The 19,319-nt window shown below is 33.3% G+C and overlaps 2 protein-coding genes across 2 annotated transcripts; one reads left to right on the forward strand and one right to left on the reverse strand.

The window, feature by feature from the left end:
• The first annotated feature begins 250 nt into the window (after positions 1–250).
• Positions 251–2,632, forward strand: LOC133670668 (adenosylhomocysteinase-like). The gene is made up of 2 exons (XM_062091226.1): positions 251–1,064; positions 1,574–2,632. The coding sequence occupies exons 1-2, from the start codon at positions 354–356 to the stop codon at positions 2,318–2,320; spliced, it is 1,458 nt and encodes a 485-aa protein (XP_061947210.1). The 5' UTR covers positions 251–353; the 3' UTR covers positions 2,321–2,632.
• Positions 2,633–16,068: 13,436 nt separating this feature from the next.
• LOC133671601 (heat stress transcription factor A-5-like) lies at positions 16,069–18,883 on the reverse strand. The gene is made up of 2 exons (XM_062092396.1): positions 18,523–18,883; positions 16,069–17,457 (listed from the first exon to the last, which is right to left on the reverse strand). Exons 1-2 carry the CDS (start codon positions 18,748–18,750, stop codon positions 16,228–16,230), a joined length of 1,458 nt encoding a protein of 485 aa, XP_061948380.1. The 5' UTR covers positions 18,751–18,883; the 3' UTR covers positions 16,069–16,227.
• Between the last annotated feature and the right edge of the window lie 436 nt (positions 18,884–19,319).

Below are 19,319 nucleotides of genomic sequence, written 5' to 3' on the forward strand. Positions count from 1 at the left end.
TTAAAAAGTCAATATATATATATATATGAAAATAAAAATTTAATGAGACAAGACAGGAAAAAAAAAAAAAAAAATACACACACCAAACTAATACGAGGAAGTGTGAACTGGTCTTTATTACTTTACAATGTACACTCCACCAACTCCCTGAAAATACCCTCAAGACCCCTAATTTTAAGCTCACCCTCTCAACTTTCAATCTCCACCGTCGAATCCTCCCCCTCTAACCTATTTAAAGACACACTCTTCCTCCTCCTAACACTCGCTCTTTCCTTCACAGCCGCTACGCTTCTATTTTCGCTATCGAGGGTGAAGGAAAATAACTCTTCTCATCTTCCATTCTTTCTCTTACAATGGCTTTGCTTGTCGAGAAAACAACAAGCGGTCGTGAGTACAAGGTTAAGGACATGTCCCAGGCTGACTTCGGCCGTCTCGAAATTGAGCTGGCCGAAGTTGAAATGCCTGGATTGATGTCCTGCCGCGCTGAATTCGGCCCCTCACAACCATTCAAGGGAGCCAAGATTACCGGATCTCTTCACATGACTATCCAAACCGCTGTCTTGATTGAAACCTTGACCGCCTTGGGTGCTGAGGTTCGTTGGTGTTCTTGCAATATCTTCTCCACTCAAGATCATGCCGCCGCAGCTATTGCACGTGACTCAGCTGCTGTTTTTGCCTGGAAAGGGGAGACCCTCCAGGAGTATTGGTGGTGCACTGAGAGAGCTCTTGATTGGGGCCCGGGTGGTGGTCCTGATTTGATCGTTGATGATGGTGGTGATGCTACTCTCTTGATTCACGAGGGTGTGAAAGCTGAGGAGATTTATGAGAAGACTGGTGTTTTGCCAGATCCAGCTTCGACTGATAATGTAGAGTTTCAGCTTGTTTTGACAATTATTAGAGATGGGTTGAAGAGTGATCCCATGAAGTATCACAAGATGAAGGAAAGATTGGTTGGTGTTTCAGAGGAAACCACAACTGGTGTTAAGAGATTGTATCAAATGCAGGCTAATGGGACTTTGCTTTTCCCTGCCATTAATGTTAACGACTCTGTGACCAAGAGCAAGGTATTGTTTTTTCTGCCTTTTAGATCTGGGTTTTTGTTGCTTAGATCTGTTATGTCTTTTGTGTTTTATGTTTCAGATCTCATATGATTCATATTGGTGTTTTCAAAATGATAATTGAGTTTTAGATCTGATATTTACTTGATTTTTTTAGTTTGATTCAATTGTGGTGTGGATTTTTCTAAGGAAATTTTTTAGAGGTTTGTGGCGAAAGAATCCTTTGAAGATCTAATATTTTGTCTTCTTGAAGAAGCAAAATGACAGTTTTGGAATGTTTGTGTGATTCTAACTCCATTGGAACTAAAGGCACTGTTAATCAGTCGATTTGACTATTAGTGCTCAGCTGTTTGTGTCATGCAGTATGAAGTTGCTAGATGAATATTATGAGTTCATTATATTTTTTTGTAAGAATCAGCTGTTGATGGCATGATTGCCGAATTGGTTAATCGGGTTTTCCATGATTTCATTTCCTGTTTTGGTCAAACAGTTTCTCATAATCTTTGTGGATGCAGTTTGATAACTTGTATGGATGCCGTCACTCTCTCCCTGATGGTTTGATGAGAGCTACTGATGTCATGATTGCTGGAAAGGTTGCTGTTGTCTGTGGTTATGGTGATGTTGGCAAGGGCTGTGCCGCTGCCATGAAGCAAGCTGGAGCTCGTGTGATCGTGACTGAGATCGATCCCATTTGCGCTCTTCAGGCTCTCATGGAGGGTCTCCAGGTCTTGACCCTTGAAGATGTTGTCTCCGAGGCTGATATCTTTGTGACCACCACCGGTAACAAGGACATCATCATGGTTGACCACATGAGGAAGATGAAGAACAATGCCATTGTCTGCAACATTGGTCACTTCGATAATGAAATTGACATGCACGGACTTGAGACCTTCCCTGGCGTGAAACGCATCACCATCAAGCCCCAAACTGATAGGTGGGTTTTCCCTGATACCAACTCGGGCATCATTGTCCTGGCCGAGGGACGTCTCATGAACCTGGGTTGTGCCACTGGTCACCCCAGTTTTGTGATGTCCTGCTCATTCACCAACCAGGTGATTGCTCAGCTTGAGCTGTGGAACGAGAAGACATCCGGCAAGTATGAGAAGAAGGTCTATGTTTTGCCCAAGCACCTTGATGAGAAGGTTGCTTCCCTTCACCTTGGCAAGCTTGGAGCCAGGCTCACCAAGCTCTCCAAGGACCAGGCAGACTACATCAGCGTTCCAGTTGAGGGTCCTTACAAGCCTGCTCACTACAGGTACTGAGAGATGGAATTTGAGGAAAGACCATCTGTTTGGACGGCGCTATTGTTTCTTTTGTATCTTGCTGATGATTTGTCCTAGAATATCAGGCTTTGGATTTTTTAGGATTTGTGTTTTGGTGGGGAAGATTTGGGAGGAAAATATATGATCCGCGATCTCGGAGAAAAGACCACATGGGATTTAATTTAATAAGGTTTTGGATGGGGGTGCGTGGGATGATATTGTAACGGCTAGTAGAATGAGTTTTCTCTGCTGCTGCTTATCTTTTTTCTTCTTATCCACAAAAGGAAAAAAAAACGAGAACTGTTTTATTCTTGTTGTGGTCTCTATCATTTATATTATTTTCCAAACTAGGTAAAATGAAGCAGAAGGTACTGTAAATCACGAGGTATCTTCTGGCTTCAGCTACAACGCGTATGGCAAAATGAGCTGCTGCCATTTTTATCTCTTGCTCTTCGTAATAAACAGAATCGACCCTTTTGCTGCAATAGTGTGTCGTTGAACAAGATGCTTCACAGCTTTCGAACTTCGCTGGAAAAACACGCCTAAGATTTTCATTCGATGTGTGTATATCAGAAAACAGCCAAGTCAGGAACTGCAAATAACAACATTTGATAAACTTTAGCCATTGCAGCTATTTTCTCCAAATAAGAGAATCGTGACGAGAACTGCCGTTTGTGATGCGCAATTGCAAGTTGAAACACTGGCAACGTTTGAGAACGCAGCTGTGGTTATGTTTTTAAAAAATTTAAATTTTTATTTTTGGTTAAAATTTAATATGGTTTGTACGTTTTGAATTGTTTAGATGTACTAATATCAAAAATGATTTTTAAAAAATAAAAAAACATCATTAGCATATATTTTAGCACGAAAAATTATTTAAAAAACACTCATAACCACACTGTTAAACACGCTTTAAATGATTGCTCTTAACGCTAGCTAGCTTGCATGCCAGGCAAGAATTCTCTTCATGGTCCATTGGGTGGCTACTTTTAAAATGGTCATTGTTTTTTTATAATGTTCACTCGATGATAATTTAATTGGTTAGATTTTAAGTTTGTTTTGTAATAATCACGAGTTTAAGTATTTTCAGATCATTAAAAATTTATATGGTTATTAATTTCAGAGTTTACAAGATTAATCAAGATATACGCAAGCTGAGCCGAACACTAATATTGATAATAATAAAAAATTATCCATGGCCTGTTGCTGGGCGCACTGAATTGGCAAGTAACTTGAAGCCTCCTCTTGAAGGTAGACAATGGCTTGTGTTTTCTTGGGCCAAGGACTTGTGTAATAGTTTGTTCCATTATCGAGCCCTTTAGTAAAGTGAATCAGAAAAGTTAAGAATAATTCACAGGCATGGTGTAGAAAATTTAGAGTTGCATAGCTAGCTAATTGTCATAACCTGTATTTGAACCTCCCCTTTTTTTTTATTCTTTTTCAAAAATATAAAAAAATTTTAAAAATATCTTTTTATCGTATAATTCAATTAATTTACAGTGATTTTGAATACTTTTATTTTATTTTGAGCAAGTTTTTATATAAAAAAAACATGGAGTGAAATGATGAGCAACGGAGAAAAAAAGACAGACGAGGATAATGAATTATAAGATAATATAATGGAAGATCATGTAAATGAAGAAAAGAAAAATAAATAATTTTAATTAAAATAAAAAAATAATATAAGTGTTCCAATATTATTTTTCCACTTGATTTTTTCTAGTTTTAACATAACCTAACACTATAAATTAGGGCCTAGAATAAAATAAAATAAAAAAGTCAATCCATTGCCGATCAGCCAGGCTGTAACAAGCCTACATAGCCTTCACTTCCTCTTATAACTCCGCCACTTTCTCAATTCATTGCCGATCAACCAGAGCAAACCACGACAAGCCACCACGTTGACAAAAAAACACCACGCTAGTAGTCACAGCCCACTACCATAAAAACCATAACCCTTTTCGATCACCAAGTCCAGCCACCTGTACTGCCATTCTTCTCTCCTAACCACCGCGAACGAAGCTACCATTATAGCCTTGGTCTAAACCAACAACATTTGTCGACTTTGATCGGACACCACCATCTTCGCCATTCCCAAGACACCAGTGCTTCTCATACAACGAAGAAAACTAGTCGAAGTTTCCTCTACAGTGATCTCCCTTAGTAGGTCATGGCAAGCATCACCGTCGCGAGTAGAAAGGAAGAGGAGGAGCGAGCAAACTGCTACTATCCCACACGTCTTTCCACTGCCACCATGTGACTCTCGCACGTCTGTCCATCATTAGTGCGTGCCTCCCCCCAGACATTGGGTTTGAAGTTTTTTTTACTTAAAAATTTATTAAAATAATTTTTTATTTTTAAAATTAACATATTAAAATATTATAAAAATATAAAAAAATTAATTTTAACAACAAAAATTAAAATTAAAATTAAAAAAACACAATTTCAATTATATTTCCAAATAAATTCTTGATTTTACAGCTTCCAACCGATTTTAGTAGCTCTCAAATATTAATTTCAAACCTAAAATGAATTTTTGTTTATTTTGAATAATTTTTAATGTGTTGTTATTATTATTATTATATATATATTTTTTATGAATTGTGATGAATTAATATTTAAAATATCAGGTTTGTGGATAATGGATTGAGAGGATGGATTGTAATATGTTAATTTGAGGTGTAATTATTTGTTATTAATATAAATTTTATATACGTTGACTTGTGTGAACTGTACGAGCATTGACTTTGTCTACATGATTTGATATTTTTTTTGTTAGATATTATTATTCATAAGGTTAACTCAGTATAAATAAATCATCATTAGGCTGTTTTAGGATATTAATGAGGGGGTAATAGAATTGTCTAATACATGACTGACTCTATCATATTCAAATTATTTTTAAAATATAATTTATTTTCTTTTTTTTGTGTATTATTTTTTATTATTATCCACAAGTCAATAATGTACCTCATTGGATGTTGTTTAGGAGTGTAAAGGGTGAGCATTATGCCGGCCCTGTCAATGAGGTTGATTTTCAAATTATTATTTTAAATTTTAATAGTTTTTTTTTTAGTTTAATGTGGGTGTTCAGGCCAGCTTGCACACACCTCGATTAATCCTACATGCCCTGAAGTTAACGACCATATAAACCTCAAGTGGCCATCATATGAGCAATCACATGACTCGAACCTGAGATCACAGAAAGAGCAAACCTCTTAGTTCCAAACTCTTACCACTGAGCCACCACCTAAATAGTTTAATGTCTTTTAACTTTAATAATAAACACACACATATAACTTTTAAAAACATATATACCTTTATTAAGAAAGATAAACACATAGTAACTTATTTTAAATGAGATATTTTAGAGTGTTTTTTTATTTTTTTAGCATAATTAACTTATTACCTAGAATTTATAAAGTTTTTTTTAGGATTTCTAATTATTATAAAACCAAAAGTGACATATTTTTCTTAAAACCAAAAGTGCCATGATACTAACTGAGAGTTCCTACTATATGGTTTTTATCCTATGAATCTTGATTAGCTGGCAGATGCGACAACAGTAACCCATGAGATGGAGGCGGATAGGCGGTCCTGCATTTCAAGATAGAACTTACATTTTGGTTACAGTAAATGTGTTGGATTTACCTAAAGTCCTGTTATATTTTGAAATACTCGACAATGCTAGTCCTCAAGGCCTGAAAGGCTGACACTATGGTCTTGAAAATGCAGAGGGCTCAAACGTAGGAGCCAGCATTTGGAAGCTATGGAAATGGAGAAAAGATAGTGATTCAGCGCAAGCTTCATGTTGATAATGGCGTTTCACACGTGCTTTCCTTTATTAATGATGTTATTAAAACCAAGGAGATGGATTTATCTTCCAAATGTCACCGGAACGAGCTGTTAATTGCCTGGGAAAGGCTTTCTGATCTGGTAAGTAATAATATTGATGGTGCCTGCAAGTCTGGTTCTGGATGTGCAGGCGCAGGGGGCTTGATTAGGGACAGTTGTGGACGAATTCGGGCTGGTTTCATGGCTAGTCTTGGCTCATGCTCTTCGTATAAGGCTGAGCTTCGGGCTGGTGTTCTAAGTCTCAGGTTGGTTTGGCAGCATCGGTTCAAACATGTTATTTTGGAAATGAATTCTGCTGCTCTTGTTTCGGTTTCCAGAAGTAGCTTCGGTTCTATGGTTCTTGACCCTCTTTCTATACAGCTTCTTCACAGGGATTGGGATAGTTGTAAAACTTGATTGAAGCTATGACTCGGGCCAGGATAGTCACGGGTATGCTAGATTAACCGAGTTAACGTAAATTATTTCAATAAATCTTTGGAAGAATGTTGTTTTGAGTTTATTTTCTTTTAAAAACAAAATATGTTTAAAAATTCAGTATTTTGGCCTGAATTTCAAACCTACGTTTAGGGAGAAAGGAGATAGATGTGCTCATCTCACTCATTGAGGATCATTATTTTGATTCCTCTCAAATTGGAATTTCTAATCTTTTGTTTTAAGACATCACAGTGGTGACTATTTCCCTTTAACCTTGTTCTGTAGTTTCTTTACTTCTGGGCTTTTAGAAGCTAATGGATATTTTGTCCACACTTTGCGGCAACATGAACAGTTTTTTTATGTAAAAAAAAAAAAAGGGCTAAATAAAAATTTAAGTTTCAATTTATTGGCTTGTGGTAATTTAAAGAATAATAAAAAAATAAAAATAATAAATAAATTGATAAAAAAAAGAAGATAAAAAGAACCATGCTTGAGTCTATTTGAATTATCAAACAACTCAATGATAATTTAATTGAAGGAAAACCACAAAAAAAAAGAGAACAAAACATTAGTTTTTTTTAAAAAGAAAAAAAACCAAGTAAACCTAAACAAATCTCCTAAACTTGATCTAATTTAAATGGATCCGAGTTCAATAAAAAAACTTAAATTCCATCAAATTTAATTTTAAAAGATAAAATCGTTGAAAAAATATTAATAAAAAAACTTTCAAAGGAAAAATAACATAAAAAAGGATAAAATTTGACAAGAAAAAACCTAAATGAAATTTGAGATAAAAATAATAAAAAATGATCCCAAACAAAAAAAATTACAATTAAAAGAATTAAGATCAAACTTGAAAGATTAAAAAGTCATAATGGGGTGAAATTGAAACTCATTTGTAATATTATAGATTATTTATAGATTAAAAAATTGGTAGGGGGTAAAATGAAAAACATTGTTGAGGGCCAACCTACAAGAATGAAACCGAAAAAAATAACAAAAAAATAAGTTAAAAAAGATGACAAAAAAAATAAGAAAACATCAATTTAGAAAAAAAAAAACAAGGCAAATCCTACAAACTTTTTAAACATAGTCTAATCTTTAAAAGTTGCATCGCGTGAAATCTTTGACCCAAATTCAACATAATTCTCAACCAATTTAATTTAGAAGGATGAGATTGACAAAAAATATTAATAAAAAAACCTACATAAGAAAAAAAAGCAACAAAAAAATGCGAATAAAATTTGATAGAAAAACTCAAGGAGGATGAAATTTAATGAAAAAATTAAAATATAATTACAAATAAAATAAATATGAATTAAAAGAATGAAAATAAAATTTCAAAAATTAAAAAAAATCACAGAGGATGAAATTGAAAAACATCTTTAAAACCAAATGAACCCAGGTAAACATTCTAAATCTGATTAAATATTAAAAAGCTTGCAACCCACGAAACCCTAGATCTAGATTAGAAGTTTATTATGAGTTAATTTTTAATTTTTTTTTAAAAATAAATTTAAAAAATTATCAAAGCAAAAAACAACAATAAAAAGAACAAGAATTAAATTTGATAGGGAAAAAACAAAGAAGGATGGAACCATAAATTAAAACTAATTTTAAAAATGATCCCAAATAAAAACTTGACAAGGCCAAAAGATTAGCAATAAAAAAAACATGGATCAAATATGATAGGAAAACAAAAAAAAAGCTAATAAGGGTAAAACACAAAATAAAACCAATTTTAAAAATAAAAAAATAGTAATAAAAAGAATGAGGATCGCGTTTAAAAGATAAAAAAATTTTAAAAAGGGTAAAATTAAAAAGACACACCAATTTTATAGATTATTCAAGATAAAAAAATTATGATAAAAATAAAAAAGACCAAATCTGAATAACCAACAAATTAGAGGGATGTTCTTGAATTTTAAAAGGTTTAGCTCGAAAACCTAGGTGAGAAGAGAGAAAATAAAGGGAAAAAAGCTGCCGGTGCCAAACCGCCGTGAATTGTGGTACATACGCCGCCTCATTAGGTCGTTGATGCTAGGACCTTCCAAACACCACCCCATAATACAGTGTTTGGTAGCTAGACAGCCCCTTATGCATCGCCAGAACAACACAGGGGCTGTCCACACGTTGGTATGTGTGAGATTTATTTTTAAAAAATTATATTTAATAAATATAATTTGTAACAATGCTCGCATATTTGAAATTTACAATAAAAATAAAGTAAGAAGACAAAAAAATCCTTCGAGTGAGAGTTTAATTAGTTTTGCCTTTAAATATATTAAAGCAATCACACTATTCTATAAAAAATAAAAATACAAATACACTCGTGAGGAGTAGGCATCTAATTATTTTATTCTAAGGTTAAATGAGTAATTTTATAATGTATTTAAAAATAAAATTATTACTTTAACCCCATACAATTAATAAAATATATTTAGTTCATGGTAAAAAGATCACCCATGCCGAAACTAAATTAAAATATTAAATGATAGAAGAGTAATATAATCATTAAATTATTATAATAAATAGTAATTTGTGAATAGATGTAACTCCATGAGGACTTGAGGAGTGTTTTTTTTTTTTTTTTAAAAAAATCACTACAAATATAAAAACATAAGTTAGGAGACATGCACGATGCTTCCAAATGTAAACAATCATTGAGCATTGGGCAAATGAAAGACGAGGTTCTCGCTGTTTAAAGCAGCATGGTGACATGTGTGGGTATTATTGAATATATCTTGTAGTTAATTGATTAGCCAATTGTGGATATTATTGAATATATCTTATCATTAATTGGTTAGCCAATGATTAAATATATTTGGTATTGGATTTATTTGTGTGTGTGTATATATATCTATATATATAATTTTAATAAATATTTATTTATTTTTAATATTAATTAAATATTTAATTAATAAGTTTAGAATAAAGATAAAATTTTTGAGATAAAAATGTTTTGTAAAGAAAATTCTAAAGTTATTATAATTATAAGATTCTTATTATATCAAAGTATTATTATTAAATATTTCTAGTCAATACTTTATTAATACTGTTTATTAATTAGAGTTGTCAAAACTAATATATATTATATTTTTGTCTTTATAAAAAAAACAATTATTTTTATAAGATGAGATATGAGAAATACCTAGAACTAATATATAGATATTTGTTAGATGACATGTACACTGAACTAACTTACACGAGAGTCTCATATGGAGAGATCACCTTTGTTTATAAAAAGACTCACTAAACGGTCGTGTAAGTGATGTTTAAACTTTAAAATTACTATGTTATCTTATATAAAAAATGCTATACTTTGACCCTACTATATATTATCCTGATTAAGAATAACAAACGAGTAAATATTTAACATGAACTATATGAATGAAGATGTTTGAGTAATCAAGAAAATACTCATCACCTTAAATAAATTAGAAAAAATATTTTATATATTCTTTAATAATATTTACTGTAAGTTCAATAATAGACCGGTAGTTGGCCTGGGAAACAAAGCTGAATGAGCAAGAGATGGTGCAGCTAGCCAGGAATAGACGGCATCAGCCGAACCAGTGAAACCGAGAGAAAAGCTGCCTTGCGAAGGGTTGTCCTAACATTGCTAGGGAGGGACCAGTTTAGGAACCTATGTTACAGCTTTGGCACGAGTCATGATAAAGCAACTAGGAAGCTTACATTAGGGATTTGCAAAGAGAACTTTCATTCAAGGCATTGAATTACTAGACAACGGATTTGAACACAAAGTAGGAAGGATATAACAAAATTTCAAATCCCTTTTGATACCACAAGGGTCTATACTCAAACATATCTCCACACATTCTTCGACAAATAAACCATGAATGACGAATCCCAAGAAGTCAATGTTAAGCAGTAAATTTGATGAACATAATTGCATGATTACAAAATCCCTTTTTGTTTTCATCTGAGGTGAAGGTGGAAAGTTTAACTATCCTGGTACCATGATTTAACTCTGGAGAGTCTAAAGCCATGAAACTGATGATTGCTGCAGCTGATGTCCAGGGTCATGATTCAAGACTGCCTTATCTGCCCAGTACTAAAATTCTAAAGAAACACCAAGAAAACTAGTAAAATCTAAAGGTATTCTTGACTCAGAATGGCTAATGTTAAAAAAGGGTACTGCAGAAATTCCCATCCAGCAAAGCTGCTTGGTTTTGAAGGGCAAACATGATCAACCTTACGCTTCTGTAGAAAAGAAATGACCTCAAACAGTTCTTGGTTTCCAAAGACTGATCTTCGCAGAAAGGATTCAGAGTCACTACTCACAAACAAACACTCTAAGAGAATTTCATGCCAGTAAACACACAAGAAGCTATAAGATAGCCACATACATGTATAGTTAAGTCAGAAACAGATTAAGAAAGCTCACTGCCAGATATGAGTCTAGGAAAAGCAATCCTATGTAAAATAGTGCTGGCTGCTGAAGAATATCAAGGAAGAGCCATTTATCGTGCCACGACATTTTATATGTTATTACCAAAGTTGAGGAGGGACAAAACAAATAAGCAACCATCAGAAAGCAGTAAATCTAACTTTCACATTTTTTGATGATATTCAACTTGCTATATTAAATCTTCATTGCAATTCTGAACTTCAATGGCAGACAGCACTTTCAATGGAAAAGGACTATGAGCCAAATAGGAATTGCGAAACATGATGGATTGAATCCACTCTACAATAGAAAACACACACACACAAGTATATGATTCCTAGTGTGAAGAAAAAGAAAAGCAAATCATATGCATACTGGTTCTCAAATGCTGGACTAACCACATTTTTTTTTGCTAGGCCTAATGTTTTATGACAAAAAATGGTGGAGAAAACCTACAAGGTATGCCTTACATATGGCAAAAGAAAAGCACACAAATTATAGGCAACTTTCACCTAAGAAATACGAAGCATATAAGCTGCTATGCAGATGCATTTTGCAAAAGAAGATATAGAAAACAAGGCAAAATAAAAGAATCACTACCAAGCAGCAGTGCAACATACAGTAATTGCTTTCACAAACAAGAGCTTTCTCTGAGAATTCTGAGTACCAGTACCTGGAAAATAAAGTTAGCGCAAGGCAATAGCCACAAGTTTTCATGCAAAGATTGGAATGGTAGGTCATCTTATTTCCAAGTTAGGAGGTCAATTACAGCAAGACTTGCATCTAAATAAAGAACTGCATCTCAATTAGTAAGAAGTTGTTGGGTGGTCTCCCCATAGCTTCAGTGTTTGGGCAGAATATGTCGAGATTGCAGAGGAAGTTAGATTGACAAGAAGCTAAATTTTGAAGTCAATTTTTTCTCTTTTTTGTCTATTAATGCAACACTTCTACATAGCACTTTCAATCCATCATCTTCCTATGGAAATCTTTGAATCTTGGCAAACCTCCAACCTCCACTTTTCATTCCTTAAGTTCTCACAATCTGTCAAATAAGGTGGAGGGATATTGAGATTGAAATGTAGAAATTGCATTTGCTTTGCCTCCATAAGCATATCTGGAAGAAAAGAAGAAGGGTTTTATTTATGATCACTTCCAAAAGTAAGCTTTTGCTTCCACGGCCAGTGATTTCTTTAATTGATATGAAAGTGATGCGCTAAGAGTGTGTAACATCAACTAGGTCTTTCACATTAATGAAAAGAAAAGATAACCTCAAATCTTCCCTAAAAGAATGCTGAGATTTCCAAGGCGTGACATCCTCTACTCACCAAAACAAGTATCAACTATATATTGTATAAAAGGACAGTCCAGATCTCTCAAAAACTAGGCTAATATTTTCGTTCTTAAAGCAGATCAAAACATGATTCTCTTAAATTTACAGATGCAACCAAGAAAATCCCAAAAGGATACAGAATCAAGAAATGCAGTAACACATTACCAATTACATAAGATCATGTCAATTTGCTATTTTCTTCTTCTAATTGTTAATGTCATTGATGCTTCTTGCGCACCTTGTAATGACCTCACAACCTCTGCTATAAGGATGAGCCTGTCTAGCATTACAATCATAGTATGATACTCCTGGTTTATTGCATGGAACCATATCCCTCTTCAGTGTCTCATAACTTATGTACCTCTTTTGCATCAGCAACACTCTCCTACTGATCTCCGACTCCATTTCTGTCTCTTCAAAGCATTCTCCAATTTTATTGGAGCAACCCCGACTCACAGTGGTGGCATCAACCTCACTGCTTTTCATTGAACTGAGGCCTAATACTGAATCAGCATTGCAAACAGAGAAAAGGGTGAGGAAGAAAAGCAGTGAGAGATGGAATGGGGGGGTATTAGGGAGAAATTTGAGCTTGGACATTTTTTTTATGGTTTTCTTGAATTGGTTGGAGTTAATGATTTCTTCTAGTTAAGTTTTCTTGTGGAGGTGTGTGAAAGTAGAATTTCTTGTGGATGGAGGCGTCATAACAAAGGACAAGACATCCAAATAGTTACCAGTTGCCTGGCAATGTTTGTTTGGCTTCCACTTACATATGAAATCATTTTAGGCTTTGTTTGGTGAACTCCACCAAACTATTTTTGGATATCAATTTTTAATAATAAAATAAAATTTTTAATTAATAAAATATTATAAATTATTTTCTAATTTATTTTTCATTTTATAACCAAATATTAAAACTATTTTATAACTTATTTTTTATAACAATATCAAACATAAAAAAAAATCTATTTTCAAAAATCTATTTTTATAAAAAACCACTTTTTAAATATTAAAAATTGTTTTTTAATTTGTTTTTTTTATAACACTATCAAACATAAAAAAAATCTACTATTTAATAATTTATTTTCTACAAAAATACATTTTTTTTTAAATTATTTTCTTAGCAACCAAATGAGACTTTAGCCTGCATTGAAGGCCATCACCTACTGCTTGAACTTGACATTCAAACTCCATTGTCGTTGTTACAGGTCTAAAAGTCTTTGTTGGGAGTGTTATTGTAGTTTTCTCTCTCTTTTTTAGAAGACCCAGAAGGCATATAAATAAATATCAATGATCATTGGATCTCCCACCAAGAAGTATGATAATCAATCTACTGGGATTTTGTGTAGAACAGAAACTGACTAAGATTTGAGGCAAATATCTAATTAATTTAAGTATTTATATTCCCATGATAATCAGCTTAAGAATCACCTAAATCCATGTTTAAGCCAAGTTTATAACCAGAACAAACCTTACAAGTATCAAGTTTTTCAAGAATACCAATTATCTAGGTGGTGGTCCAGTGATAAAAATTTAAAACTAAAAGATTTGTTCCATATGTGATTTCAAGTTCGAGTCTTGTGGTTGTTTATATAATAGTCACTAGAGGTTTACATGGTCGTTAACTTTAGAGTCCGTAAAATTAGTCGAGATGTACACAAGATAATCCGAACAACTACATTAAACTAAAAAAATAAATAAATTTCCAAGGATCCCCGAAGGCATCCATGTTCTTACAAAAAGTACAACATCTTATGTCAAAGTATTTTCAAACAAGTAAAGCTTGTGGTCCATCGGAAGAAACGCATGTGTGCTTTTCATTTTTACAGCTTCCCTTGGGTCCATCAAGAACTTGTTTATTTCTTCTCTTGTTAGCTCTTTCAATTCAAGAAAAGGAAGTAGACAAAAAAAAAAGAAAAGTTTCTTATCAAGATAAATTATTTGTTTCAATTTTTTCTAATTAATATGAATATCTGAATTAATTTATATATTTATCGACTAAACAGAAAATTTAATATTAAAAATGAAATTAGCTGTGACAGCGAGTATCAAATCGCCAATCACATCTTAAACTATATGGTTTTTATAAAAATATTTTTTAATTGAAAATCTATCTAATAAACACCCCTTTTAACTCTTTTAGTTGGAATCAAATGGGAAGCTATGAATGCTGAGTTGCATTCCTTTCATGGCAGCTCAGACTAGCAAGAAGAAAAATACAGGGGGGTAGACTGTAACAGTATAAATTCTTTCACCAACTCAAGCCTAATTATGTCAGAAGTTTAAGTTGTTTCATTCAAAGTCCTGGCAAGGCAAATGAAGCTGATGAACAAATTGTACAGAGAGGATGATTTGATCGCATAAAATTCTTGATCAAATAAATGAGGTAGAAGCCACAGTCCTTGAGTGGAGTAATGAGAGGGTCCAACCCACCACTGTCACCCACTGTGGAAACTTTAATGCAAGGTTTTTCCAGCATGATGAAGCGAACCCGCTCAGCTGTATAATTATGCTCGTGTGCCTCTGGGCATTAGCTTGGGCTGTTGTTCTCTAGAATGATAACGATTCTAGACAGTAACTGATGAATGATTTAGGTTTAGGCCATAACCTATAACATCCGGTTCATCCAAAAGGTGACGAAAGGCACATTTGAAGAACCCTATGTTTTAACTCTGTTTGTGGTTCACTCTTTACATAGACATAATTTTGGTTTTTTTTTTTAAGTGGATATTTCAATTAATTAGTTGATTATATGTAATATTGATTTTATTAATGTAAAATATATTTATTATTAATAAAGATTTTTTTTATCTTTAATACTCAATTATATTAGTTAATGAGTCTAGAGTAAAGATAAAGTATGTGAAATAAAAATACTTTTCATAGAACATTATGTCTATGTAATTGAGTATCATACAAATAAATATTATATCAAAACATTATTTCTAAATGTTCATGATCAATGTTCTATTAAGAATAAATATTAATTATAGTTGTTAAGACTGATGTATATTATGCTAATTTCTTTATGAAAGAAAACAATTGCTCTCCTAAACTGATGTATGAAGAATACCAGATACTAGTATGCAGGTGCTTGTTAGATTATATAAATCATATGCTTGTCACTTAATAGTTATGTAAATGATCTTGATATCACTAAATTATTTTATATAAAAAATGTTATGTTTTGATTCTGATCATATATTGAATTAATCAAGAATAACAAACATACAAAAATTAGATATAACATAAATTATATGTAGATATTTGAGTAATTAAAAGAGCTTTCATCATCTTAGATAAATTAATAAAATGTTCTATCTGTTCTTAAATAATATTAATTTTAAAATTCTTGGCCAATATAAAATAAGGTTTATTTTTTTTTTTATTTTATAAAATTGGGGAAATGGCTGAAAGCAAGATAATCGAGAGTGTAAGTTTTTAAAAAGAAATCATGAAAAATATGACCAAGTATAAAGCAGCAAATGCTTTTTAAGATAATCACATGCGCCAACATAGCATAAAACAAGTGTGTTGTCATTGTTAACTTTGGGCATTAAGCATGAAAAGGGGAGATTTTTTTCGAATGTGCTATTGGTTATGAGAAGCAGAAGACAGTTTCCAACCAACAACAAGGATCAGACATTGCTTACTATTCCACCACTCAAATCTGTACCATACTACAGCCATATACTTCGATTTCCCACATCAATAGGTAAAAATAAATGATAGCAACTACAATTACTAGTGGCATGTCAACATTATATTATTTAAACCAAATAGATAGTTTCATGTCAAGTTATATTCTAGATGTTACCAATTGTAAATTTTTGAAACTACAGAAGGTACCAGGAGAAACCTCCGCACACCTCTCGCTAAGCTTTAAGACAATTGTGATGCTCATAGAGAGAGCTGCTCCATGTTTTTAGCATTTCTTGGCACTCCGAAACCTAACCTTCTTTCATCCTGCTCATCATAAGAGTTTGCTCGGTAATTACAACTTGCCTCTTCATTTTCAGAAGAGCCCGGTCTTTCAGTTAGGAACTGTTCCCAGAAACCATCATTGACTCTAGCTGGAGCTGATGCAGGCACTTGATTGTTATTTGGGATCTCCTGGGAGGAGGATAAAGTTGTGCCCTCGTTACCCAGATTCATGTTCTGAATAACTCGCATGTCAGAATCTTTGTTACTCTCGTTAAACCTTGATTCTGGAGATTTGACAATTTCCTGACGTAGTGGAGGCATCCTAGCTAAATAAGGATTTTTGTTGACTTGCAATGCAGAAGATGCCAGGGTTAGGTTCAATTGACAGGAAATAAGGCCATCAACTTCTTCATTGGAAGTCAAATTCGCCTGAAGTGAATGTTGTGCTTGGCTCCCACTTGCTGGTAAGTCTCTTGGGACAGCAGGATTCACTTTAAATGTATACGATGTCCCAGTATCCGAAAGTTCCAATGTTTCAGGTGCCAATAGTAAACCTGATGTCCTAGTAGGTCCATCTTTTGGATTCCCTTCAGATATTTTCCTTTGTGGGCTTCCCCTGTCTTCATTGGAGCTCTGCGTACTACGTGAAATCAAATTAATATCTGAAACAGCTGGTGATAATTCCAGCCTCAACTTATTTGAGAAATCTTGATGGATGACATTAGACTCAGGCCTAGAACTACAGTGATTTTCGACAAAACTATTTTCTGCAGTTGGCATTGAGTGATCAACTTGAGGCAGTCGTCTCTTCTTGCTATATGCTGAAAAATCCATAGATTCAATCTTACAAGCAAGATGTTCAACAAAAGCAGGGTTTTGAACAGCCTTCTCTAAGAACGACAGCAACTTTTTCTGCCTCTGCTGCATAGTATCTATCCTCTGTGTTAGATCTTCCACATGAAGCTTTGCAGATGACCGCTGCTGTGAAAACCCTAGAATACTTGCCTCGAGTTTGGCTTTATCACGTGATAGCTTGTCTATTTCTTCCTCATATGCTGCTCTTTCTTGATCCACTAAAGAACCTTGAGGGTTGCTGTGACTGTGGATTGGTTTTCTTCTGTGGATGTTCTTAAGCAGATGCTTTTGATCTCTCAAAAAATCTTCATTGGCAAATTCCCATTTCTCAGGATCAATCTTTCTAAATCCCTGTAACCAAATCATGCTGTGCTGAGTTAAGCTGATTTAAAAAAAACCAAAATCCTCTACATGTGGACAATAAGCTAATTAGACTCCACACAATCTCACCCTCCTTTCCCTCTTCAAACAAAAAACTCAACGTAGAAAGACACACTTAGGCTCAAAGACAGTAAGAAAGACATATCTAAACAACTAGATTAACTTTGAAAATGGGAAGTTACTTATAACAAAAAGCACACTGGTTGATAATATTCCACCTGAGGAGTTGTTCACAAGATACAAGGCAGTTTGCACACAGTCCAATAAGTGTTTTATGAGGCGATAAGAAACTTTGAAATCCAAAGATAAAAAGAGATTTCTCTTTCAAAAGAGAAAGAGCATGAAGCAATACAAAATTTTTCACTACACAAATCAATTACAGATCCAACCATCATTGACTACAAGGACAAAGTTGCATTCCATCTTTGAACATAAAGGCTCTTCCTTCATAGCTGACAATTATAAAATGCATGAAACACAGAAATTTGCAAATTTCACTGAAATAGAACATCGTTAACTCCACCACCCACCAATATTTTCCTCTTTTATCAATGCATTCATTGTTTCCAAATCCATTTCCTGATCCAAAATCCACCCACATTAGAGATGAGCTAGTACTCCGGAACTTGTATTCTAGCATCTGATAATCGAGCTGATTTCATTACTAAACATCCATTCAATACTGAAGCAGATCAGACACGCACTCTATCATTGATCCAAGGGTTCATGTATCTAAAATAGAAACTCAGATTACAAGTTAACACTACCGTCACTCTTTTCCAGTTAATCTCTTCCATTTCTAAATCTTACCATCCCATCAAAACCAATTCCTCAATCCGCGGCCAATTAAACACAATATCCACACAGCCCAACCAAACGATCTAACATTTTTACACTTGAGCAAAAAACTAAAAACGAACTTTCTTAACTACCAATATGGCATCAACAATTTCAATTCAGAAAAAACCTAAATTACTCATTTGATTCAAAATTATAATTAGAAAATAAGAAAAAAATAGAATTTGGAGGACTCACATAGGTATTTAATTGTCTGATAAAGCTAGAGAAATTATTGTGCTTGAAAAAGGTAGGAAGCAACAATCTGGCGAATTCTGGAGGGTTCCATACGACAAAGCTGTTTTTGTTCGAACTCCAAGACACAATCTCGTCAGTCGATGAATCATCCACCATGTCATATGTCTTTATCAAGAACGGTGCCGGTCCTCCGCCGGCGGCGGCGGATGGCGATGATCCCGCTTCCATTTGATAGGTCTGCAGAAGAAGAAGAAAACGTGTTGAATTTTGGGAATATATGCAGAGAAAGTGGTTGTACTTGAAAGTTTTTAATGTGACACGACAGTTTTGTTGAGGAGTTATTTTAGCATTTTCTGTTTTCCTTCGATATAATAAACTTTGGGTTTTGACCTGTCTTAATAAATTTTATGATATTCATACTATAACTAATAAATATTTATAAAATAAAAGAGATAATTCTTATATATTTTTGCGGATGATATATGATTTTCTCTTGTGTTTTTATATCTATCATGTGTATAAAACAATTATAGTTTCGTCACAATAAAATTTTCTTTATAAATAAAAATACAATTTAGTTTATAATAGTCATGTTTATTTTTACGTTTCAAAAATATTTTTTTAAAAAATTATTTTTTTATTTTTTATTTTTATTTAATATTTTTTTGATATTTTAAAATCATTTTGATGTGTTGATATCAAAAATATTTTTTTAAAAATAAAAAAAATATTATTTTAATGCATTTCTGTATGAAATACTTTGAAAAATAACTACAACTATACTTCTAAATATTAGA

Source organism: Populus nigra, chromosome 13, assembly GCF_951802175.1.
Source record: "Populus nigra chromosome 13, ddPopNigr1.1, whole genome shotgun sequence".
NCBI lineage: Eukaryota > Viridiplantae > Streptophyta > Magnoliopsida > Malpighiales > Salicaceae > Populus > Populus nigra.